At 29.4% G+C, this 26,035-nt stretch overlaps 1 protein-coding gene across 1 annotated transcript; it reads right to left on the reverse strand.

The window, feature by feature from the left end:
* Positions 1-767: 767 nt before the first annotated feature.
* Positions 768-25,201, reverse strand: LOC145743766 (uncharacterized). The gene is made up of 21 exons (XM_082561808.1): positions 25,036-25,201; positions 24,809-24,867; positions 16,403-16,545; positions 11,854-11,931; positions 11,354-11,461; positions 10,607-11,246; positions 10,210-10,463; positions 9,922-10,029; positions 8,136-8,229; positions 7,695-7,761; positions 7,319-7,593; positions 6,785-6,880; positions 6,544-6,603; positions 5,730-5,978; positions 5,211-5,375; positions 4,604-4,688; positions 4,075-4,248; positions 2,467-2,544; positions 2,227-2,358; positions 1,984-2,089; positions 768-1,584 (listed from the first exon to the last, which is right to left on the reverse strand). Exons 1-21 carry the CDS (start codon positions 25,073-25,075, stop codon positions 1,398-1,400), a joined length of 3,198 nt encoding a protein of 1,065 aa, XP_082417934.1. The 5' UTR covers positions 25,076-25,201; the 3' UTR covers positions 768-1,397.
* Positions 25,202-26,035: the final 834 nt, after the last annotated feature.

The raw sequence follows: 26,035 nt of genomic DNA on the forward strand, positions 1-26,035 counted from the left end.
TTACGTATTTATTGTATATAGTCTTTGTCTATATAATTTAATTATTGTACCATAAATTTTTAATTTTTTACTATATTATTCTATATCATATAATCTGTATATTTTTAATTGATTGTGTTTTATTGTATATATAATTTTTTTGCATTATTTAACTAATTTCTTTAATTCTAATTTAATTTTTAAGTAAATATATTTTGGCTTGTTTATATATCGAAATCAAGTTATTCTTATTTAAACTTCAACTACCTAGAATATATAAATAAAAGGTTAATGTGCTAATTTGAAATAAATAAAAATAAAAGTGTTTATAAAAAAATTAATTGTGGTTTTTACATGCCAAATAAAAACATGCATTAAAAACAATTCTGCTTTTCTAAATTGAATATATAGGCCCTAAAATTATCACAGATTTTAGGTGTCAATTTTAAATATAATCACCTGGACGTGGTGTAGTAGTAAGAACACTTGCTACACCACACATGAGGTCGTGGGTTCAATCCCCACTGATCTAGTGCTGTAGCGCCCTTGAGTAAGGTGCTATAAACGGTACGAACTCCTGCTCAGCCAGCACTTAATCAGCAGCATAATTATCGGACAATTATAATCTATATATCCCAAACTGCCACAGGCAACTCGAAACTGGGTCGGAGTAACTAATGTTACTCTATGTTTAAGTCGCGCATTCGACTTTCCCACATCGAGGATAAAGATATATACAAAAAAAAACATGACCTAAATCACTAAAATAAAAAAATTTTTTAATTTTTTTACGATTGTATTTTTGAACATAACATAAGCTTTGGCCTAATTAGCGAAGCTTATTAAAAACCGACACAAAAAAGCGAAAATTAAATTTCCGAATCACGCACAGTGCTAAAGCTGCAAATAAACAAAAACTCAAAAAAAAAATTACAAATTAAATAAAATATTTCTCACATTTGTTTTAAAACTAAAAATTCGTTTTTTTAACATAAAAAAAAGAAAAATTCGCGCAAATAAATCTATTGCACTTGTTTTAAAAGTGACGTAACGTCAGGGTTTCCAAATAAAAACGTTGTTTTTGGTAATCAAAATCGAGGACAAACGAAAAATGGAACTTAGGATAATTCGCCAAACACAAAATCGTAAGAAACTTGAAAATAAATAAAAACGAATATAAAAACATGCGCTCATAAAATAAAGGATGAAAAATAAAAATGAAAACTGAAAAGATTGCAGAAAAAAATTGAAAGTGTGCTCTGTTATTAAATAGAATAAAAAACAAAACCTTTTCCCCAAAAAAACACTGAAAAAAAATTTAAATCCTTCATACTTTGGTTTCCTTTGTCCAAAATCGCTCCATCTTCGTAAGTGTGACGTCATAACGCTTACGTGACGTCACTGACAAAGACAGGCAATCAAGCGGGACCGAACAATTGATGACGACACTCAATCATCGTCCCGATGACGTCCTGTTGGTAGGGAGTGTCGTTAAGGTTGTACTGCGCATGCGCGTCCTTTTCGGGGGCGCGTAATAAAGTGGGGCCAAATACAATACCCAAGTTGTGGGCATCCATTTGATTGGCTGTCGAGTATTGGGTAACTCTAAAAAAAGAAATATTAAGTTCAGGTTATAGAAAATAGAAATATATTAATATAAGAATACTGGCAACTTGGTGTAGTGGTCAGAACACTTAACTTCACTACGTAAGGTGCTGAGTTCAATCCCCTCAGCTTTTATGCTGCAACATCCTTAAGTAAGGCGCTGGTATGAAACTCCTGCTGAGCCAATACTTAATTAGCAGCCTAATAATCGGGCAATAATAATCTATAATATCCCGAACTGCTAAAAGCAACTCGAGACTAAGTTGGGGTAACTGACGTTACTTTATATTTAAGTCACGTATTCGACCTTTCCACGTCGAGGAGAAATATAGGGTTTATTAAAATGTATACAAAACGCAATTTTTTTTGAAAAATATAATTAAAAGTTAAATTTTTTACCTTCCCAAATGGTGGATAATGTATTTTAAAGTTTCTAGGTGAGCTCCTGGCATTGCACTTAAAGCCATTTTAATCGCATCTAACTTTCCATCACCTCGCGATATTTCTACAAAAAAGTTTAAATTTATATTAAATTTAAAATAAAACATCAAGAAAATAATTATAAAGTTAAATTACAATAAAAAATATTTTCTATAAATTAGTCAAAAAATTTAAATTTATTTTTTAATATTTTTGACTTACTTGCTGCGTTAATAAAGCGAGAGTAAAGCTGATAAGGAAGAAGGGGAACTGGCAACTCTCTTAAATATAATTTTAATGAACCTGCTATTGTGTTCACGTCATCACATGACGTCAGATCTACGTCAGCACCATCTAAAAAAAAATAAAATCTTAAAAATAAAAAAAAAATAATGTAAAATTTTAGAAATATATCTAATTTTAATAAAAATGTTGAGAAAAAAAAAATTTAACAATTCTTACATTGATCAAACTCTGCTTTTAAATCTGATATTTCTTGGAGAGAGCCAGGGACTCTGTATATTCCTTCAGCATCCATTCCTTAAAAATAAAATAAACAATTTGTTAAAAACTAAAGACTAATTTTTAAAAGTTAAATCTTATAATTCTCAACAAGTCAAATAAAATTAAAACAATTAAAATTAAAAAGTTAAAAAAACTCATTTAAAAAGTATAGATATACTTAGTAGTAAATTTAGATTTTTGTTTTCGCTAGCTAACATTTATATAAACTAAAATTCATTTACTCAACAAAACTATATATAATAACAAATATAAAAACGTAATTAAAACTTGCTTTTAAAATGTCAGAGGGTTATAAATACACTAATAAAAAAATTTTAAATCGAAACTTAAAAAATCACAAAAAAATATATTTGCAGAAAAAGTAAAAAAATTGTTTTGCAAATTTCAGATGTTTTGTTGCAAAAAAAGCGTGCCTCATTCGGTAATTAAATGAGGATCATAACATAAATTTATAAACAAGCTTAAATCTAACGGGCACGTTTTACGTCTTAATTCCAGAGCCCGATCAAATAAAGAACGCGCTAAGCTAACCCTTTCACTACCAACGGCATTGTTCAATGCCCAGGTTTTCTAAGCAGTGTTCTAATCGTGCAAAAATACTATTTTAAAAGCGCAGCGCTGTAGTATTTGTTGATTAAATTAAGGATTAAAAAGAATTACTGTTGCAGATGTATTGTCGATGACATTGATAAAGTACCACGTGACCTATGACGTCATTGTCGCGAATTGATAAAATAATATCGGTCATCGCAACGTTTTGATATATTTAAAAAGTTATTTTCGCGAAAATAAATCGCAATATTTTAAATATTGCGACACAAGCGGATTAAATAAAAAATGTTTATCCCCAAAACAAAATTAAAAACCGTAAATATGTCATGTTGTGTACAAAAACGAGTTTTAGCCTAAAAAATGCTGTTTCGAAAAAAAACGTGGCATATTTTTGGCATTTAAGGTTAAGATTCCTGTTGGAAATTACAAATAGTTGCAGAAAAATGTTGTAAAAAATGTGCCAATCAGACTTAGCTTCAAACAACACAATAAACATATCTCCTAATTATATTTGAAACTTAGGATTAAGCGCTGTTGAAATAACAGAAAAATAGCTACATTTTTTCGCTTTTTTTGGGCAATTTTACATTACAAATAAAAGGGAATTTAAAATGGTTTTGTAAAATTCCTAAATCCAAGAAAAAAATGGTTGAAAATTTATTCAGAACCGTTTTTTAAGTAGTTTTACGTGAAATATTGTCGTGATATTCTTTGTTTACGTTTAAATACAATTCCAATCAATCATCCTTAACGGCGCAATAATACTTAGCACGCGCTATTAAACAGTGTTAATCCGCGATAGTCTTACGCCAAATATTTCTGATTTAAAGCGACTTTTTGTGTCAGGTTGTGACACCATACCACGCCTCTTATGACGTCATAATTGGGTAAACAAAATTAGAAACGAAACTATTTATAAAGCACTACACCCTTAACTTTAAAGTTTTTTAGAAACATTTAAAAATCTGATTTTTTTTTAATTTTAAAATTTACCTCTTTTTTCGATTTCTGAAATGCACAGATCGACCACCAGAGGTCGCTGCGTGTCATGTAATTTCACTAGAGTAGTCAGGTCGACTCCGAACACGTGTTTAATATGCTTTAATTCGGGTTGGCAGTCGTTAGGAACAAGCTTAGCACACTGTTTATGAACATTTAAACCACAATCTGTAAAATTAAGTTTAACTTTAGCATTTTTTTTAACAATTTAATGTGAAAAATAATTAGGTTATTGCTGTTAATTATAAAGTTTATTTATAGATATTTTTGGGCGGAAAAAAATTATGTATTTTTTGCTAAAATGCTAGTCAAAAAAAATCTACTTTATAAAAGTGTTTTAAACAATTTTTTAGCAATTTTAAATGTAAATGTTACTAAATTAGTGATAACGTCTTTAAAAAATTCTTACAAAGCAAAAAAGGTGTTTTTTATTATAATTATAAGTCAAAAATTATCTTATTTATGAGACCAATTTTTATCTTTTTTTATTATTTTTAAACTTTAGTAAAATACAATGACAAACCGATGCATTGAATTCCTTGCTGAATAAGACCCCACATAAAATTCCCACAATATTCGCACCATTGAAAACCTCTGTAAGTATGAGACTAAAAAAAAACAAATTTAAAATTAAAAAAAAATGTTATTGTTGAAATATTGATAAAAAAACGTTTTTATTAACAGAAAAACATCCTCAATTCGACGAAAAAATGCTACACAATAAGACTTTAATTATGACATAACAATTTATTTTGGCATGATTAAAAAAAAAAAACGCAAAGTCGAAATAATTGTCAGTTTCAGAATAAAAGTCTTTTGAATTCGAATTTTGTAAAGGTGTTGAGATAAGAATGTAAACTAGTTATTAACCTACCGGACAAATGTGTGTGGTTTAAAATAAATAGTTGGAGACGAAAATTGCTGGTTTTTCACAACCGGTTTATCAAAACAGATTGTACCAGTGAGCGAATTAAAAAAAATTGAGCATTGTTTTTTTCAGGCAAATTGAATTGTTAAAATATTTTTTCTCCACAAAAAATATGAAAAATGAAAAAAATTATTAAAAACAAAAAAAAACTAAAAAATAAAAAAAATAAAACATTTTCAAAAATGTAAAACCATTTTTTTACCTTATAATGATGTTCTTTTTCGTATTGATGGGCTGACATGCATTTCGACTTTGCTGTTTTTACAGGTGATGACGTCACGGAGCGATTATGATGCGGTGATGACATCACGGATTTTTTAGATTTGCTAGGAGATGATGAACGCTTAGTACGAGATTCCAAATTAATCTAAAAAAAATTAAGTTTTTTTTTAAATTAAAATTACAATTTTTAAAATAATTTTTTTAGTACAAAAATTATTAAAATTATTAAAATTATTTTATTAGATTTTATTTCACATTAAAAAATACTTCGCTTTACTACATGAGGTCCTATGTTAAATTCCCACTGCGTAAGGCGATATAAACTTCTGCTGAGCCAACATTTGATCAGCAGCTTAATAATCAAGCAATTTAAACAATAATATCCAAAACTACCAAAAGGCAACTCGAAATTGGGTCAAGGTAACGGATGTTACTCTATGTTTACGTCATGAAGTGGACCTTTCCACATTGAGGATAAATAAGCAGACAAAAAAATTACCTGTTGTTCATTGGTTGGTTTTCTTTGCTTGTTATTATTATTAACAAACACATTATTATCTTGTCTTGCTGCCGAGTCCACTAAGTCGGTAGTTGTCGCCCTTCGCTGCATCGGTTTAGGCTGCTTTAAATCTACATTAGGGACCCGTTGGTTCCAGGCTCGGGCGCCAGGAAGGTGGCCGGATGATTGTTTACGTTCTGCCGGGTGTTTGCGAGAATCTAGACAGGCGCTTTCAGAACTATGTCGAGTCTGAAAAAATTAAGAAAAATTTAATATTTTTTAAGGAATAAGTTAAACAACATATTTAAATAGTAAAAAACATTTAAAATTTGGCTGTAGTTTTATATTTAAATACTTAATTCGTATTATATTTGTAAAATTATTGTTTAAAAAAAACGGCCAAAATAATATTTTTTTAATGACAATATTTATTAAATTAACATTTACAAACAAACGTAAATGTCATTAATCTAAATATCGTAAAAATGACAAAAATCAAAAGAGAAAATATCCTTGTTTAAATGTTTAAATTATCTGACATTTATGAGTAAATATAGAAGTTCAATAACCTTATTAAAATGAGTCAAATTATAACACAGGTGGTCCTTATATTTATATCACTAGGCTAAACTTCTAATGAAAGTTTATAGCTTTATTACATGTATTTTAACAATAAAATATAGAATTTATATTCATAAAATTTTATGATTGTGATTTATTATTTAATAATTTATCTTTTATAAGACCTTACAGTAAGTTAGATTGAGAGTAAAGTGTTAAATAAAAAAATATGACAAATTTAAGTTTAACTTACTGGTGATATTGGCACACTTAGTTCATTGCTTTGACAAATGTCGTCATTACTTGAAATTTCCTAAAAAAACAGATTTTAAATATTATGGCCTATACAATTTAAAATTCTATAAATTCAAATATTCAAAATTTTTAATTTTTGACACTAAAGAGTTATATGTAAACCATTTTTTCACATATATTTTAAAATTTAATTTTTTTAAATTTTTAAAATTTAATTTTTTAAATTTTTAAAGTTATACCTTTTGTCTTGATATATCTTCAAGTAAAACACCATTTCTTTTGTTAGGGTTTGCTACAAAATCACTTTTAGAACGTCTGTATGCCTTCTTTTTGTTCTAAAAACACAAAAAATATTGTTAAAAACAAAATATTAATAAATTTAGACTTTATAAAACAATAATATTTTTTTAAATAAAATATTAAGCCTTGTACAGTGTAATATAGAGGGTTTATTCATTACACCATAATTTGTTATTTCGTAATAAAACCAAATTCTTTTTTATTAAATTCTCCCTAATAAAAATAGTTTTAAAACTTGTTGTTTCAAAACCTGTAAATTTCTGTGGCCAAAAATTTCGTAATTACGTGAAATATATTTGTATGGTAAATACCATCACAATTTATTTAAGGTTTCATTTATAAGTCGAGTGAAAAAAAGTGCTTTTCTTTTTAAAACTTTTCGGTAATCGCCATTTTCGATGTCCTAACCCAGTCTTTGTAAGTTTTTTTTAAATTTTAACCCAAACAATTATGTATTATGACGTCACACTTACGTCGCGCTTTTCAATCTCCACATTTTGATCGCCAAACATGACGTCATTGTAATTCGGGTTCTGAATATTGTGAGCTAACTTAGTACGCGCTCGTTCCCTATTGGTTGGTTTCACTTGTGACGTCACGTGGTCTTGGTTGAAGTCACGACGCGGTTGCCATGGTGACTCGGAAGAAGGAAGATGAGCGGCGGGTTTTCGTTGCCGACTCTCGCGCGTCATCAAGCCGGCGGATGAATATCCGAGACGCGGAGACTCACTTGCTCTACGCTGGAGGCCTGAAAATAATCCAAAATTTTATTTTAAATATTTTTTTTAATTTTACAAATATTTATTTTAGATTGTTTTGTTATGAAAAAGAGTTCTTATTATGACGTACCGGTCACGTGACGAGGTGACGGTGTGTTTCTTTCTTCTTCTGAAGATCGGTGGCTTTGTATGTCAGGCTAAAATAAAAGGAAACACTGTTTAGATATATTTTCTTTATTTCGTTTATCCTTTAAAAAAATTAACAATTTATAGCACTTAAATAAGCACAAAAAACCCAAAAATAAACTTGGCGCCTTTATTAACATTTTGGCACTTTTAAATTATGCAAATTAGGTTTAAATGGGTTTAAGTTATAATTAACACAAATATACGGTTACAAGGTATAAAAAATAAGTGCTAATTGCCATAACACACTAATACACTATCTCAGAATATTTATAGCCTCGTGACTGTAACAGTGGCGCCTTAATATCGATTTAAGTTATTTGAAAACACAAAATAAACATAGACAGTGCTATAAACTGTATAAACATAGACATAATCTTGTTACCGTATATCCACTGTTGTCAGCTAAGTTGTGTGGTACACTACTACCGCTGGAGGCATTGCTGAGCTCAGAGCCGCAAGATCCTATACTTCCAGCTCTGCAAAATCAAGTTTTTAGATTATTAGAACAAGAATTATTACAAATAAACGCATACAGATAGTTTTATACTGATTAGGTGACACTTTTTTGTATTTTTTAAAGCTTAAATTGCCTATAAGACGTGTTGAGTGACGTCATAGTTATTTTAAACTACTATACAGTAAAAGTTAAACATAATAGATTAAAAAAAGTTTTAACTTAAAAATATAAGTTTAACATTGAATGCAGGTGTACGAAGAAATGTATTAATCTTAAATCGTTTGTTTTTAACAAAATTCGACATGTTTTCTAAAGCGATTAAGTTCGTAATGTTTTCGGTGCTTTGCGAAAATGCCAAATCCTGCAAATCACTTAATCTTTCTTTCCCGCAAGGTTCATGCGAGATAAAATCTCAAATTTGGACGACTTTTAACTCCAAACGGTGTGAAAATAAACATCAGTACGAGTGAGTTTTCGAAATACTCGATGACAAAATAAACAAAACTTTTAAATAAGCTATAACCGCGAATTTAGAAAAGTTTAAAATGATTATAAACCTGCTGAAAACGTTCTATCAAACCAAAAATATTTGTTTAAAATTTCCCACAAAAAAAACTGGCATGTTTAGCCTAAGATCGATTTGAGAAATAATATTTATATTGTACACGTTGAATTTTTGTGTGAAAAAAACTTTTTGAACTTGAATCACACAATCGAAAAATTCTGACCTTATATTTGCATTGAGGATAAACAAATATTATTACGCAAACACCGCCAGCTGTGCTAATTTAATCGAGTTTTTGTCTCCTTAAATTCGGCAACCCTGTGGTTTTAAAATAAAGCTATCGAGGCTAAATTATGACATTGAATAAAATGTAAATAATCGTCTAGCCAGGGTCTTAAGATAACATCAGCATTGTCAAAATTGAAGGCGTTTTTAAGACTAGAGCGTCATGATCAAACGATATTTTAGAGGTCTATAAATAAATTAATTTGTCAATTTAGTTTCAACCGAGCCTGAAGATTGGTAATGTTTCTATTCTTCAACAGAATATCAAATTACCACTTTAGAAGCCCGCAAAAAGTTCGGTTTTGTGGCAACAAAAAATACCGCTCAAAAAACTAAGTGATTTCTGTTCCCTTGAAGTTTCAAAAAATCGAAAAAAATTGTGACATTCCTACATAACATATACGAGACCAAGTAGCAATCCCCCCTTACGTGTGCAACCATGCGTGGCGGGGGTCACTTGCGCGTGGTAGGAAACGCAAGTCACGGTTCGGTGACCTTGCAAAACAGGGGTGACGTTTGGCTGGGGTAGTGGTGCCAGGTTTGTTATGATCGGGCGAACTGAGCCGCAAGAAATCGAAAGTTTGGCGAATTTGCTTTTTTTCTTTTCGATAAAGGTCACGTGGTTTATAAACTCGAAACAAATGTATCGACTGTTGTCTATGGGTTTTCGTTATTAAAGGTCAAGTGTAATGTCTATGCTTAAATCAATCATAACTATAAATTTGATTTTGACTTTTGTTTCCTTTTCGCAATGTCATTTCGATTTTTTTGTAAAATTATTTTTATACTAATGAAAAAGTAAAAAAAATGTCGTCTAAAATTTTGCTTAATTAACGCCTATACCCTTCTTTGTATATCACATGTTATTTTTAATAATAACAGTATATAGGTAATTAATAACATTAGATAAATTAAGTTTACCTCTCTGATATATTTCGAGCATGAAACGAAAGTTTTCTTCTGATGAAAGCTTCTTTGTTACCAAAGTTGGCACTCATATTAAATCTTGACTCTTGACCGTCTATAGAACTAGAATAAAACAAAATAAAAATTTAGATTAAATTAATACTAAAAAAAGTAATTAATTAATAAATTTATTTACAAAATAATTAAAAAAAAAACAATAGAATCACATTATGACGTAATATTATAACTCCCAGAATCCTATGACGTCACAATTCATCTCTCCCAAAATAAATTAGTTTTTACCTTTCTCTAGAATGTTGAAACAGCTCAACCGGTTCCGAACTTTGCCTGGAGTGAACAATCTTCGGATGCTGCTCTTCTTCATTTGAACGAGGAGTAAAAGATGCTCCTTCTTCCTCTAACCTCTTATGAACTGCTAGGATCTGCTCCAGACTGGTTTTCTCCCGTTGTGCAGGTTGTTGGGGTTTTTGACCATAGGGGCTCGGATATTCGATTATTTCGGGTTGTTGCTGGAGATGGTATTGAGTGTCGATTGGCTAGAAAAAAAAAAGTAGAGTTACTAATATTTCACCCCACTTTTGCCTTATTAAGCTGCTAAAATTTCATAAAATATTACCCCTAAAATCACCCCACAAGAAATATAACTCCACCTCCCCCTAAAACGAATTTTTATAATTACCTCGTGAAAACTGTGGCCACTGTCACCAAAATTTCTGACGTGTGCCACGTGCATATTCTGTGGCACCTGTTGCCCGTGGTAACCCTCGTCTAGCACGTTAATCCGTGGCACATGCCTCAAATTTCCGTGACTCTGTGGCACAAGTTGGTTATAACCGTCCCTCTGTTGGTTGTTTTCGGTCATATTTATTGTTTGTTGTTGGAATTGTTGATTGTTTTTCGCATCTTCGGTCGCGATTCTCTTCTTTCTTTGTTTCCGCTCGTCTGATGACGTAGGAGTTAAATTTTTCTTTGTTCCGCCCGACTGATCCTGGGTGACGTCATCGTAGTACCGGTAGTAAGCTTCCTGCGTCGGAACCTCTGTGACGTAGTGACCCGCTTCTTGCGTCATGTAGTTGTTGTCGTACGTCACTTCCGGTGATACATCGTCTTGCATGGCGACCGGGGCGTTCTCGTAATAATGAAGCTCTGTGACGTAGTTTCCGGCGCGCGGGGATTTATTTTCGTTGGCGGAAGAATACATGCGCCTCGCCGGAATGGGTGGTTGCTCGACAGGTGACGACGTCATAAGATTACGTTCGCGTTGCTGGGGTTTGTTGAGTTCGGGATAATGTGGGACTTTCCCTCCAGCCAAAGAATATCTAAAAAAGAGAATTTTGTTTAATTTTTTATAAAAAAGTCGTTTTTTGGGTTTCATTTAACTTAAATAAAGAATTTGTTTAAAATAACATTTTTTAAGTTTTTCTACCTGCTTAGACTGTTATAAACAGGTTCGTGGGCCATTCTTTCAATATAGTTCTGAGCTTTATTCTCAACATGCATTGTTATAAGGCCATCTTCTGCTAAATCATATACACTAAAAAAAAACAAGAATTAATCATTAAATTTAGTAAAAATGGTAAGAATCGATGTTTTATATGTAAAGAACATATCGGGTATTTAAATTTAATTTCTAAAGTAGGTTTATATTTGAATTGCTTTGCTAATATTATTGCAAAAATTCAATTTATGATTTATTTCAACAAAAATTCAATTGTAAGAAGTTAATAATCACTTAAATTGTCAAATAGAACGCCTACTTTAGGCTTTTATTGGTCTGACAATAACAGAAAATCCATTATTACGATAAGGTATATATATGTTTACATAACCAAGTGGTAAGACCTTTTAAGTATTGAATAAACATAAAAATGTAGCTAAACTAAATTTAAAAAGGGATTTAATCAACTTTAAAATCAAAATTTTTACCTTTCAAACCGTTTCTCGCCAACAAAATGCATCCCATCTTCATAGTAGAGTTTAAAATTTTTGACTACTCCTAAAACTCTAAAAAAAACAGAAAAAAAAATTGTTAAAATATTTTAAAATCCGTTTCCAGTATATTAAAGCACGTTTTATACAAAATAATGACGTAATTGTGTTTATTAAGTCAAGAAAGGCCAAGTTTAAATCTTTGTCGTGTAGGAATTATTATGAAAACAACTTTGAGGTTTTTACAAAACCTTAAAACTTGTGTAAAAAATTTCATTTCAGTCCCGCTTTAAACTAACAAAGCTAAGCGATTGTTTGACGAATAGACAAACATATCAATTGTTAATTTAACAAAACAAAGGGCGTTGTGACGTCATCAAACGCTTGAGATGACCAAAATAAAACAAAGTTTGCTAAGATTTTTTATCCATTTTTAATCCAAAAATAAATTTAATTTAATTCTAAATTTATATTTTAAAAGGTAGCATTTGTAATTCAATTATTCAGCTATTGTTACATGTTTTAATTAGCAAATAAAATTAGTTATAACATGAAAAGAAACTTAAAAAACACTTTTTAACAAAACACACAAGATATTGTATAGTTATATTACCACCCAACTTGTAATAAAATAATCATTTTATGGATGGCTTAAAGTTTGACAATATAGCTGACAGATAGTTGTCAAATCATCTCTTAAAAGTTTGATAAGCAGTAAGCTATTTTGGGTTTTTTATGTAAGGCAAAATGACAGTTATTAACTAGGCAAACTAAATACGACACTGCTTATTAGGTCCAAAGAATTTCAATAAATAGTAAAACATGCATAATATTTTCACAAAATAATTAAAAGTGCCAAAAACTTCATTTTAAAATCAGCAAGCGCCCAGGTGTTACATTTTTAAATTTAATTGGCGTGTTAAGATGAACTGTGGCTCAAATTAGGTTACGCTACTCTGCAAATTACTCGGCCTGCCCGCAAATTAACTCAATCCCAGCGTGCTAAATACGCGGTTTCTAAACATGTATAACACACGTAACAACGCTATTATGACATCACAATTTTATCTGTGTTACAAATTACACACTTAACTACTGGTAAGTGATAAGGTAGTATGCTTGTTAGGGCAGAAGGCGAAAGGTTATGGGTTCTTAATTTATCGTGTAATCGAAAGGATTTAATAATGATATGGCAATTTAGGTCAAATAACGTATCAGAAAAAATATCCAATTTCACATCTTTTTTTTATGTGAAAAATTCTGTATTTTTGTGCATATATATAACACTTCTATTTTATTTATAATAAAGTTAACGAAATTTTTAATACACTAATAAGATTTCAGGAAACGTAAATACAGCTGAACTTAAAAATTTAATTTGGCGAAAAATATGTGTTAAAAATAGTTCAATACCTTATAAGTATATTTAAATGATGAGCTAGTTGGAAAAGTTCGTATCTGCCTCTAGGCAGTAGAAGCAATCGTTTAATTAAAATACCTTTAATTATAACCACGTTTTAGCTATTTGAAATAACCCATAAAAATAAATGACATATTTTTTTTAATGTTTTTGGATATTAATAGGTTTGTTAATTCTAACTAAAAGTTTGTTAAAAATTTAATGAGTATATTAAAAAATATTAGGTTTTTTAAAAAAATATTTAAAAAATTCTACCCTCAAAAATATACAAAAACTGCCACTAACAGCGCTAAAGCGGCACCAAAACCACAAATTAAAGCATGTAAATGTAATTGGTTTAAACTAGTAAGTGTATCAACAAAACTGCAAAGCTTTCAGTTTGACTGTAAACAACTGTTTGCTTTGAAAAAAATCGTAATTTTGTCACGTCTAACAAGAAACTTTCTTATCCTAATCCAATTTGAGAGTTAAGGTAATCAGAAAGAGAAACACAAGAAGACTAAACGCTAACCACTTGACAAAAAAATCAATTTCCTGCAAGAAACGGGATCAACAAACCGACTGTCAAAATTTTGGGTTTTGTTTCTAGAATTTTGAGGCTAAGCTGTATTTTGTTTCTTAATTAACAACTGGCATGGCGCTGTACGCTATGGTATGCTGCATTTTGTAGTAATTAAAACCTAAAATCCCGGGTTCGATTCCAACTGCTGACATGCAGTAGCGTTTTTATGATATTTGTTTACGTTAATTAAATTCCAAAAAAACGCAGTTAAATAAACATTTAATACCACAAGGTCAAATATACTGTAGACTGCTACAATTAATGACTTGGCGAAGTTACTAGGCAACGAATATAAAGTCTTACGTCAGGACTAAAAACAATTATTAAAAATTCCTCGAACTTAAAGGTGTGGTTTAAATTAATCGCAAAATCATTGCTGACAATTACTCATATTGTTATGTCATAGATTTATTTGCGTCATCAAGCTAACGTTATACGTCGTATATAATTGATAAACAACACTATTTTAGATTGCGTAAGTTGTATTAATATTCAGATTAAAATTTAATCCCTAAAAATGTCAGAAAACCGTAAGCTTGAATTAAAATAACTGTAGACAAGGAATAAATCATAGTTTATAGACTTCTAATCATGATCATGCGTCAACGAATTATAACACGTCATTTACACGCAGACGTTGTGCGTGACTGCACATCGAATAATTAAGTTATTAGGCTAAAAACAGCAGCGTCTAGCTAACTTAAAACAACAAAATTTTATTTTAAAATTGTGATAAATGGGTTTAAAGATAAGAAAAAAATTGCGCATTTATTTTAAATTAAAAACAAGTTTTTTGAACAGATGTTTTAAATTAGTTAGCAAAAGATAAATGCAGCCAAAATAAACAAAAAATGTTCTAATTTTAATAATTATCTGTCATAAGTTATGAATAATATTAAACGTTAAAATTGTATTGTCAAAACATTTGAATTGTATGTAGCGGATATAAAAATTACATTTTTTTTTCCAATATTTTAAATATTCAACATAATACTTAGTTCAATATCTTATTTTACACGGAGGGAAAATATACAAAACAAATTTTTGGCATATCTCTGTCATTGTAAAGGTTATAATAACAAGTTTTATTATCACATTTGCGCTTGAATAAGTGTGTATATAAAACATAAAACTACAGACTTAATGTTGGTTTAATTTAGACTTTCAAATTTCCGTAAATTTAAGTACTTATCAAATCGAATTTTCAAGAATTTATTAATTTAAGTTAAGTTAAAACGTTTTCCTGACGTTTTTTATACAATTTCGATCGCAAAAGCACTGAACCTTAAAATACGAAAAGTAGGAATCGGAAAAGAAGGCTTAACAATTTTTTGTCGCAATTTTAATCCCTAAAACCGGTAAAAAATCGGCTAAATTGATACAATTACTTAAACAAAGCCAGCTGGTTATTTAACTTAACAGAACACCACTTAATTTCGATCTGAAGTGTACTTGGTAGGTTTTTGAAACGTCGTGTAATTGTCTAGTTGACTTCTTATGGGAAATGAAGTGTTAGGTTACAGAGTAACTGACAAGAAGTCGTAGCCAAATTTTTTTGGGTTAAGGGTACTTTAAATTGTTACTTTTGTTTTAAAATGCTTTGATTTTTGGGTTGAAGTATGTAAAACTGGTTTAATGAATTGCAAGTGACAACAAAAAATGACTCAAAATTTAGTTTTTAAAACTACAGGGGATTTTTAAATATGGATTCTTTATTAAAAACAAATCTGCAAACTAACCGTTAAAAATAGTTCATTTTTGCGCAAACATGTTATTTTGTTGTCAAAAAATCCCTAATCAATACCGGTAGGTGATGTACCGACGAAAAAATGCCGAAATTCTAGAATTTCCTGGCCTTAAACTCCCTAAATAAACACTTAAAACCCGGTCCTAGCCTAGCACAAGCACACCGCATTCATGAATCACAATTTTAAGATTTGTGACGTCATATTAGCGGTGATGTGAAACGCATGGTTGCTTACTGACATGAGGTAGACTTCAGTTAATCTAGTTATCTATCGATAGGGCTAAACAATAAATTACATCACCGCCGAAATATTAGGCCGTGAAACAAAAACAGCAGTGCCTTTTGTAGTTAACCCTTTGCCAACACAGGGCTACGGAACTGGTTTAAATTCCACGGCCAAGCGTGACTTGCATAATGTTTAAAAATAGCTTAGCAGGTAAGATTTGAAATTAATTTTCGCATCGATGGAGCTTAGACTGTGAACCGAAAAAAGCCGATTTTACCCACAACAAACGATACAACTTTGAATGTCAAATTTTCTAGTTAACCAATCGTATTACCACGAATAATTCCAGTTAACTTAACTGTCTATCTACATAACATATGAATTTAACACAACTCAAAACAAAAATGTTTAGGTAGAACACGAAACCAATGTTAATATGATCTTTAAATACACGAATTAATAAACAAAATGTGTTAAAAAATTATAACTAATAAGTATAGGGGTTAAAAGGAAAGTTAAATTAGAAAAAAAAAACAATTCTTTAAATAAAAAAACTATAAAAACAGCAAGGCAGAAATTGTATTTTTTTACCTTAGAACAAGAGTAAATCTTCCTCTCTCAGTTTGGGACTCACGGATGAGAAAAGATCCTTCTTCCCGACATAAATTCTCCCCTTCATCCCTGCTTAACAGACCATGGCATTCTCTTCCGTAAAAACTGGGACGGTTAGAAACCTAAAAAAAGAAAAAATTTGAATATTTTTTGAAAAAATAATTAGGGGCTTATATGTATTTGACTTTTTTTTTCTCAATATATATTATAATTTTAACTCGATCAAATCAAATTTTGACAAAAATATTGATAACTTTAACTATTTTTAAGCTAGAATAATAATATTTGCAGAAATAATTTACGTCCATTAAGAAAGCAATTAAGTTATATGCAAGTAAAATCATTCTTATTGGATCACGGTTGGCAGCAGTCAATATTAATTAGGTTTATATCGAACGTCCTCTATCTAACTTAATTGACTTTGTGTCGCTGGCAATTAGGATTTTATTTACATACTTAAATTGACAAGAAATCAATATTTTAACTTAATCGATAAATGAGCCTATATTAGACGCCCGTATTTGCTGACGGTAACGCGTCTTAATTGAACCGAATTGAGTCCTAAATTGGAAGGATTAAACTTCGATTTATGACGTCATATTTCGTTTATAGATGGCAATAACCGTAACTAAATTGAAGCAAAATTCGGTGATGTAATTTTAAAAACATCACGCATTTGCAGAAGGCATATAATAACAAAAACCACCATTTTTATTATTGCAATGTAGCGTAAGAGGACAACTTGAGAAATAGACTGTAAATTAAACTTGAAATAAACTAAAAATCAATTTTTTAAGATTTTAATATTCTTATTTTTTAAGAAAACTTTTTTTAAATTTTTTTGGGCAGTGACCCTATTTTAATGAATCACATGTGACAAATTCCTAAATATAGCCCCCAAACCCCGAATAACGCTGGAATTTCTCCCCAATAAAGACCACCCAACCGCTAGTAATCGAACCCAGTACGTTCGGAAATATCGAATTAAGGGAATTAATATGTTGAAGGAAATTCACGGTTGAAACGGTGTGAAAATAAAACAAACTGATTCATTTATCCTCGATTAAGTAAAGATCATTTTGTTTAAATAAATTTTAAAAAAATTAGAAAGAATTTTTAACAGAATGAAAATATTCATTTTTTGTTTAGGAATTAAATTGAATAAATACAAAATAAAGTATATAGAATACAAATACATAAAAATTCCATAAAGCCTGTTATAATCTTTGTATTAAAACCACATTAAAGAATAATTGGGTCGTAAGCGTTAGATTTAAACTCTATACGAAGTAGGGGGTGGGGATAAAACACAAGGCCAACTGTGCTCAAATGTTAAAGTTTTTGTTTGTTTTGGTTAAGTTTGGACTTGCCTAAAAAAAGCGTGTGGAAGAAAAAAATTTGCTTTGTTTAAATTAAAGCTTGATATAATAAAGGCATTAAGAGGTATATTTGATTTTCAAATTCCTTAAAAAGGGTTTTGAAATGTCGGTAAATTTTAAACTAATAAAATGTCAGAAAAAAATAGATATGTGTTTATTTTTAATAAAAAAAAATTTTTTGAGTTTTGTTTTTAAATTATGGCATTTAATTTCTTGTTTTCTGTTTTTTACACGATTTGTTTTTTTCAGTTTGACATTTAAGTCCCCAAAAATTACAAATCACAATTTGAAATAACTAGAAAAACCAGAATATTTTCTCAAATTTATATTACTTGTTTTTAACTTAAAATCTCGGCGTGTAGTTAAATTACGATCGTTGAATTTTGATTAATCCTCGTGTAATAACCTTGATGTCGGAGTTGTGACATACGCGCGAGTGCGTTTAGCCGGCAATTGCACGTCACAAGTGGCCATTCGTGACGTCATAATCCCCTGGCAACAGCCGGTCAATAGATTTATGTCAATTACTTTTGTTTAAGTCTTATAAGAATGGAGGAAGAAAAATAGGTTGAAAAAAATAAAAAACAAAAAAGCTTGTTAATTTACAATGCCTAAAAATAAGTTTTTGCATTTTATTAAAAAAAAAATTGAAAAACATTTCTTAAAACCGCATATCTATTTTTTTTAACCAAAGAATTAACCGGTTCATGTTTATATGAATACCACCGAAAAATTTTCTGTTAAAAACACTTCGGAGAACGCAGAAAAATTAAAAACAAGCAAAACATTGTTCCGTTCATCAAACTTTAAATTTTAATTAAAAAATATATGATTAATTTTATTAGTTAAATTAAAAAAAGCTTACGGCATAACAGATAAAAATCAGTAAATTAATAATTATAGTTAAATTAATTTGTTTTTTAATTAAAAACCCGTTTTACACACGAAAGTCATTATTCATTACATTCTTTAAATTTTATATGTTACTAAATAAAATTAACTAATTATAAATTTAAATTTTTTATGATTCGTAATTATTTTTAAACAGTTAAAAAAAGTTATACAAGTATACGGTATGACTGGCATATTAATTTTAAACTTGTACAACTTCGAGCTAGGACAGTGCATTTAAATAATTCTACAAAATAATACTGTATATAAAATTATGACGTCATAATTTGTTAAAATACGTAATTTAAGCTAAGAATGAATCAAAATAAAACAAAATTGTTTAAATAGTTAATTTATCCCCCTAACTCCTTATTCACAGATCACCTATTGTCCTAACATTGTTTCCCGAGTGCTAATCTCTATGACGTCACAATAAATCGAATGTGTTTGCGGTTACGTAATCACTGGCCGGCGTGCGTCACGTGACCTGGGAGGCGTGGGATCGAAGAAAAAAACTAACAATTAAGCCGTGAATTTCACACGATCCAACTTCAGGGTTGCCAATTAATAAAGTTTTAAATAAATATTATAAGATTTTTAATAAACTTGAACTAAATCTTTTTTTTCCATTATTGTCATGTTAAAGTATACAGCAAGTATTTATGTAAAGTTGCCCGTTGGTATAAAGTAGCTATTTATTTTTTATATATCGTTACAAAATACGAAAAACAGAATTTGATAAAGTTTTAAAAAGTTTCAAGTCCCCAAAAAAATAGAAATGTTTTCTTATCAAAATACAATTGTAAATTTACACTTCATAAGCTTAAAAAACGTTTAATTAGCCATAAAACTCAAAGAGTATACGGTCATGGTAATCTATTTTGTATTAACAAATTCAGGCTACAAATGTTTATAATTAGAACCTAATAGGTTAACGTGAAATGAACTTGAAAAGACTAACTACACGAACAAATATTTCTCATACTAAAGAGTTATTTTTGAACAATAGCAGGAATGTAACAGTTGAGTTAATGTATCAAGAAATACAAACGCAAAATAACCCAAATATGTTATTCTTGCTACCTACTATCGTAGTAGCAAATTAATGCCCATGTTTTAAGCTTATTATTGAACATAAATAATAGCAACTGCTGGCGTAAACATGCCATAGTTAGTACGTAATATCAACAAACGCATTAATACAATTAGAACAAGTCACTTAAAGTGTCAATAAATGACATTATTTGTTTAATCTTAACGCCACCTGCTTGGCATATTCTAAGCTAATAGCAGCAAGGCTTAAGTAACCTACATAATAGACACATTAACAAAAAACTGGCAATAATCAGCACAACTGGCAGTGTACCGGAAGGTAATGTTAGTTTACTGTGGTCATAGGTAACACCTGGATCTAACAATGTAGAGGTTTTTAGGCTATCAGAACACAGAAGGATTAATTATTCGAGTTCATGTCCTAACAGACCACCTACATTTTAATTCTGTAATCCAGCACGAATTTAAACATTGGATTCGCAAACAAGTTTTAATATTTTGAGTGGGTTTTAAGACTGAATAAAACATTTCGTGTGCAAAGAAATAAGAAGATTACAATTAAACGATTAAAAATATTAATATTTTTAGGTTATTTGTCAAAATGTAAAAACAACTTTTCTAAATACAAATTTTGGCCATTTTTTGAATATTTTCTTATAGCAGATTTTGTGTCAGTTTTAAAAAGTTAATAAAAATTATGTTTACACAATATTATACCACCTTTATGTTTTACTTAATAGCATCTAAACAAACTAATATACAAACACAATTGACTAATCTATATTTCATTAGGTTTTTAAATTTTTTAATTAGTTTTTCGTGAATTTTAAATCAGGAGTATTATGACCAAACACACAAACATTGTTTACACAATATTCCAGACTGTCAAGCCGTAAATCAGGTGACAATGCTATGCTTGGGTAAACACAGGACCATAAATATAATAAAAACGTCTTGCGCTACCAAGGTGAAAATTTTCCGAACATTTTACGAGATGTCGTTAAGCGAAAAATCCTTGTTTACATACTAAGTCGGTGTATGAAGAAAATTTACGACCTATTTTAACAAGAATTTGAATGTGGCAAATATTGCCAAGTAATCACCTTTATACATTTAACATTTTGGACTAGAAATTAAGCCCTTAAAAATTGTGCAATTTAACTACTATTAACGGTGTGTTTAATTTAAGAATTCTTTCAGTAACTTTGCAAACTTCTACTTGGTCTAAATTACAAGTACAGCAGTAAAGCTATGATTAATTGATGGCACTATGAATAAGTAATAACGTAATGTAACTATACTTAAGACATAGCCTGAGAATTTATTCTAATTGTAACATCCACGCCCAAATAAAACACTTTGTAATGGCCCACCCACTTAAACAAAATCGCCAAATTTGTTAAAGAAATGCCAAAATTATATTTATATTTAAACGTAATTGTACAACATATATTTTAATGGTAAAGCAATAACGTAAGGCACACAAAAAAAGCAAAGTTTTGTAAAAAAATCCACAAATATTTAAAAAATCTAGTCATAACAACCAAAGTTATACCCAACAAAAATAGTTTGACCCCCCCAATTCAAGGTATTAAATCGACTTACGAAATAATCCAAAAACTACCCCATACCTTAAGCTGGAGATCTAGTTTAGTGGAATAGGTATGGCGGGATTTTAACAACAATAGAATCTTAAATTTTCATAAACCACTAGATTAGCATAAGCCGATTTGAAGTCGCTGCACGTTTTATAAGTTTTAAAACTGGATAAAACCCGCGAAATTTGGAAATAAGAAGCAATATTACCACAAGAGACTGAATCCACTTGAAATAAGCAATTGGTTATTAAATTAAAGAGAAATGTTAGGCTAACAACATACTTTCATAACAAACAATTACTTCTTCTCAAGTGCTTGAAGACAGTAATGATAACATAGCGATGAGTAGAAACAATACAGTCTGTACTAGTACAACTTTAACATTATAATCACATATGCCAGACAAAATATAATCAGATAAAAGCACTTTGGTTTAAGCCCAATAACTAAATGACAAGTTAATGAACGCATAGCAATACCAACCAATTTAAAGTATAGGCAACTGTAAATAGGATTTTCTACACACAAAAAAACATAATATGAGGAATTAATGTAAACTTGTTATAAATATTGAAAGAAAATATGTAATAGTATGTAAAAATACGTAAATTGACGAACTTATTCTACTTTATTAGCATGAAAAATGTGTATCTTATATTAGCCTACCCAAGTTACTGCCTATAGTCCACTACACAATGCGGTTAAGACAGGCCCGCTCTTAAAATCTCAAGAAGCTATTATCTTAAAAGACCCGGCAATGTGGTATACACAAGTGTTATGAAATAGATTTGAAATAGATTATTGTTATCGCTAAAATATAGTAGGAGAAAATTGAAATGACATTTTGAAAAGAGATAAAAAAGTGGGATTTTATCACAATCAAAGTCAGAAAACGACAGGAATAGAAATGTGGTTTAAAATTTCAAATCTAATACCCTTAAACTGTAACGTCGTCAGTCTAAAAGTATTTAAAAACGGTACCTCTAATTTCTCATAACTATAAAACAGATAAAATTGAAATGTTTAGTCAGTCTAACATACTTTAAAACAATTATTAACGACTTTGAATTTACGACATAATTAACAGTAATGTTTTAACATTAAATCAAAATCACCTTTTTAAGTAAGTATATTAACAGGTAGTGTATCTTTTACAGGAACTCATTTTACGATTTTAGAAGAGACATCGTAATAGATAGAAGCACCCAAACAAACTTAACCAAATATTGCGAATTTGTGTAAATTTACTCAAGATAAAACATCAAATCAGAGAAAATTTTAACATGACAAACACGGCAACGTTATCTTATTATACAAACATAAAGCACTACGCCATTGTTTATATTAAATTAATAATTTTGCAATTATTTACAGACTTTTAATGCCTTAAATACGTCGTTTTGTCTACCAGTCGTCTGCTGTAATAAGCCTAACTAGCACAACAATGGCGCCATTACTACTTCAGTTACGCTAATTATATTTTTATGCGATTAAGCATATTTACAAAGGGATAATAACACGTTTAGTTGATAAACAAAGCATATTAAAGGTTGTAAGATCAAGAGATAATCCAGTAGCGTAGGCTGCTTTATAAGGAACTGAAACTTTGAGTATTATGCCACGAAGCTGATATCATAAATAGGGTGAAATTATACTAAACGATGCGGTATTCGATCTTGTATGCTGATAGTACTAAATAACTTGGCCTGTGCTTTGGTATGTGAGCGTAAATTGACTCAGAAAGTCGCATTCTTTATATGGTCGTTATAGCTGAACGAAATGTACAATAATCCACGAGAATAAAATGTGTAAAGATCTTTTAATTCAATTAATATCAATGCTTTTAAATATATTTTTACAAAAAACAAAATTAAATTAACTTTTTTTATAGAAAATAAAAATATATTTGAACTTTAGTGTTGTATGTAGCGAATGATTGGGTTATGACGTCATATAGCTACTACACTTGTAACAAATAACAGTCATTTTGGGCGGGAAATTATTGTTGTAATAAAGATTTGAGGACAAAAACAAAAAAAATTGTTTTTTACAAGCTAAATTGCGTAAAAATGGGTTTTTATAATATATTTAATGTATTTTAAGTTACTAATACCATTACAAATATTTAAAAACCCAAATTCTGGCAAATTTTTACTAAAAAAATGCTAAAATATGAATAAAACCTTTAAAATTAACATTTTTAAACCCAAGGGTATAAACATTTCAGTTAACCTTAAATATAAGGAACCAAAAAACAAATAAAAACTCCCAACTAGAATCCTATTCAGTTTGGAATGTTAAAAATTTAAATTCAAAATATTTTTTTATATAAAATTCTTTAAATTTTTAATGGCAATTGGCAAGGGTATATAGGCAAAAAATTTACCACAAAAATTTCGAAAAAATCGGTTGCGTAATCAACTAAAAAATTCAAATTTTCCCAAATATTGCCAAACGAATTGTAAGAATTTGGCGCCTATTTTTCTGCCTCTACTTAACGCACCTTTTCCCCTTGAATTTTAAGGATCTTATTTTTTTAAACAAAAGGTTTAGAATTCCAAGTACTTTCCGTATGGAGTATGTTTCAATAAACACAAATTTCACGAATTCCAGAGCGCAATAAACTGGTGCAATATAGGGTAAGAAAATGACAATTTTACAGAGTTAGAAAAAGAACTATCCTTAAAAATTTACATAAAAAACACGTAAAGTTCCTTTTTTTAATCACCAAAAAAATTAGCCAAAAGCAGTCAGTAGGTCTACTTTTATTATAGTCAACATTTTCTTAAGATTTATTATTTCAAAATTTCCCAAATAAATGTCAGATCAAAGAAAAACTACCGAACAATTAAAATAAACGAACCGTGTACTAATTGTTTGTTTTTAAATAATTAAAACAATAATAACTAATTGTAAAAATAATAAATATTATAAATAAGATATTATTGCTCAAATTTTTTGACTTACATTTTTGTTTATAATAAAATATTAAAATGAACAAATTTTTTTTTTTAGGATTTTTACATTTTTAACCTTCATCAAATAAATTTTAACTCAATAACATTCCACACACATTGTGACGCAATAATCACAATGAATCCCACACTACTCTATGACGTAACAATGCATATCGCGCGGGGGTTTGAAAAGCGGATTTACATTAAAAGGTGATCATTTTGATTTCTATAACGAAACGGAAGCAAAATCACGATTCAAGTCGTTAAGTAACTATTCACACATAAACACGTGCTCATAGCCGTGACGTCATACCGTGGGAAAATATTGATATTCAAAATAACATCGCTTTACATTAGCGAATTAAATTCGGTTATATAAAAAATATCAATCGAGCATTGGTCTACTATATTTAACCATTAGTAACTCCTGTGGGGCCTTTATAAGTGCGTCCCATTGGGCGTTTTAATGTGCGAGTTATTTATTTGTATTACTGTTATTTTACTTACATCTCTGTTTTGGCAGAAAACGGGTCTCGGTTTTGGTGCCTCTTGTTGAAGACGAAATACTGAAAAAATAAAAAGTAAAATAAAAGTTAAAATATGTAAAAGTTACAGTTTTATTGTTTTTATTTGATTTATATTTAAATAAAAGGCAAAAAAAGCTAAAATTAAAGATAGTTATCGCATTATAACTTTTTAGTAAATACTTTGTATAGTAAACACTTTCAACTTACAATATCCTTTCCACGTGGGGTAATTATCCTGACTTTTCATGTTTAATATCGAGGATAAATAAAATAATCAAAAATAATCCAAATATTCGTAACTTCTTTCACGATCTTGATTCAGTTTTAAATTAAAATCCACGAATTTAACTTTAATTTCATTCTAGTATTACAATATCACTGAAAATATACGAGAATTTAGTTCAATTGTTATAAAATATGACGTCACAATAGCATATTAATAATTCATGGCTAATAATTTAATAAGGACCTAACGCAAATAATAATTTATTCCGTTTAAAAACTAAATTAACTTAATAAATGCGAAATTAAATTTAAAAAAAAATTAAATTTATTAAAAAAGAGTTATTTAAATACTATTTTATAGATATAGAAAAAAATAGATTTTTAATTAAAAAATTAAAGATTTCGACTAAAACTACCTTCAATTTGAACCTATCTTTAAATAGCATCAACTATTTTACAAATGCCATACCTTATTTACTGTACAAGTATACTAAAGAATCAATAAAACTAAAAATCCAGCAAAAAATGTTCTTAAAAATAGTAACTATTCATTCCCCTTACATCATATATTACTTTGTTACTACACCAAAACTAAACAAACCATGTACTAACAATAACACAAAGGTAATAAAACCACGCGATTGATTTTTAATGCCGAATTAGAACAGACGATAACTAACAGGCCATTACCACTAGTTTAACAATCACATTTAAAATGATAAAGTCATTTTCCGTGTTCGCGTTGTGAGGCGGACTACAATTAAATGTACTTCGCTGAATGAAAGTTACACGATTCGCACTTTGCCGTTGTGGATAATCCGTATGATCACGTGACATAATTGCTTCCGAAGTTTTTTTTTCGGGAATTGAATATGACGTAATAATTGTTTTCTTGTAAAAACAGGCGCAAAAATTTTTTTTAAATTATATAACAAGTTTTTTTACCAAAAAAACGAAAAATTGTTTTTTTTTTAATAAACCC

Source organism: Corella eumyota, chromosome 2, assembly GCF_963082875.1.
Source record: "Corella eumyota chromosome 2, kaCorEumy4.1, whole genome shotgun sequence".
Classification (NCBI taxonomy): domain Eukaryota; kingdom Metazoa; phylum Chordata; class Ascidiacea; order Phlebobranchia; family Corellidae; genus Corella; species Corella eumyota.

Excerpts from the sequence above, each read along its gene's own strand:
- LOC145743766 (XM_082561808.1), bottom strand. The coding sequence starts at position 25,075 with ATGAAAAGTCAGGATAATTACCCCACGTGGAAAGGATATT. Across the intron at positions 10,030-10,209 it reads TTTCAACATTCTAGAGAAAG|TTCTATAGACGGTCAAGAGT; the intron begins GTAAAAACTAAT and ends GTTTTATTCTAG. Across the intron at positions 5,979-6,543 it reads TAAGTGTGCCAATATCACCA|ACTCGACATAGTTCTGAAAG; the intron begins GTAAGTTAAACT and ends TAATTTTTTCAG.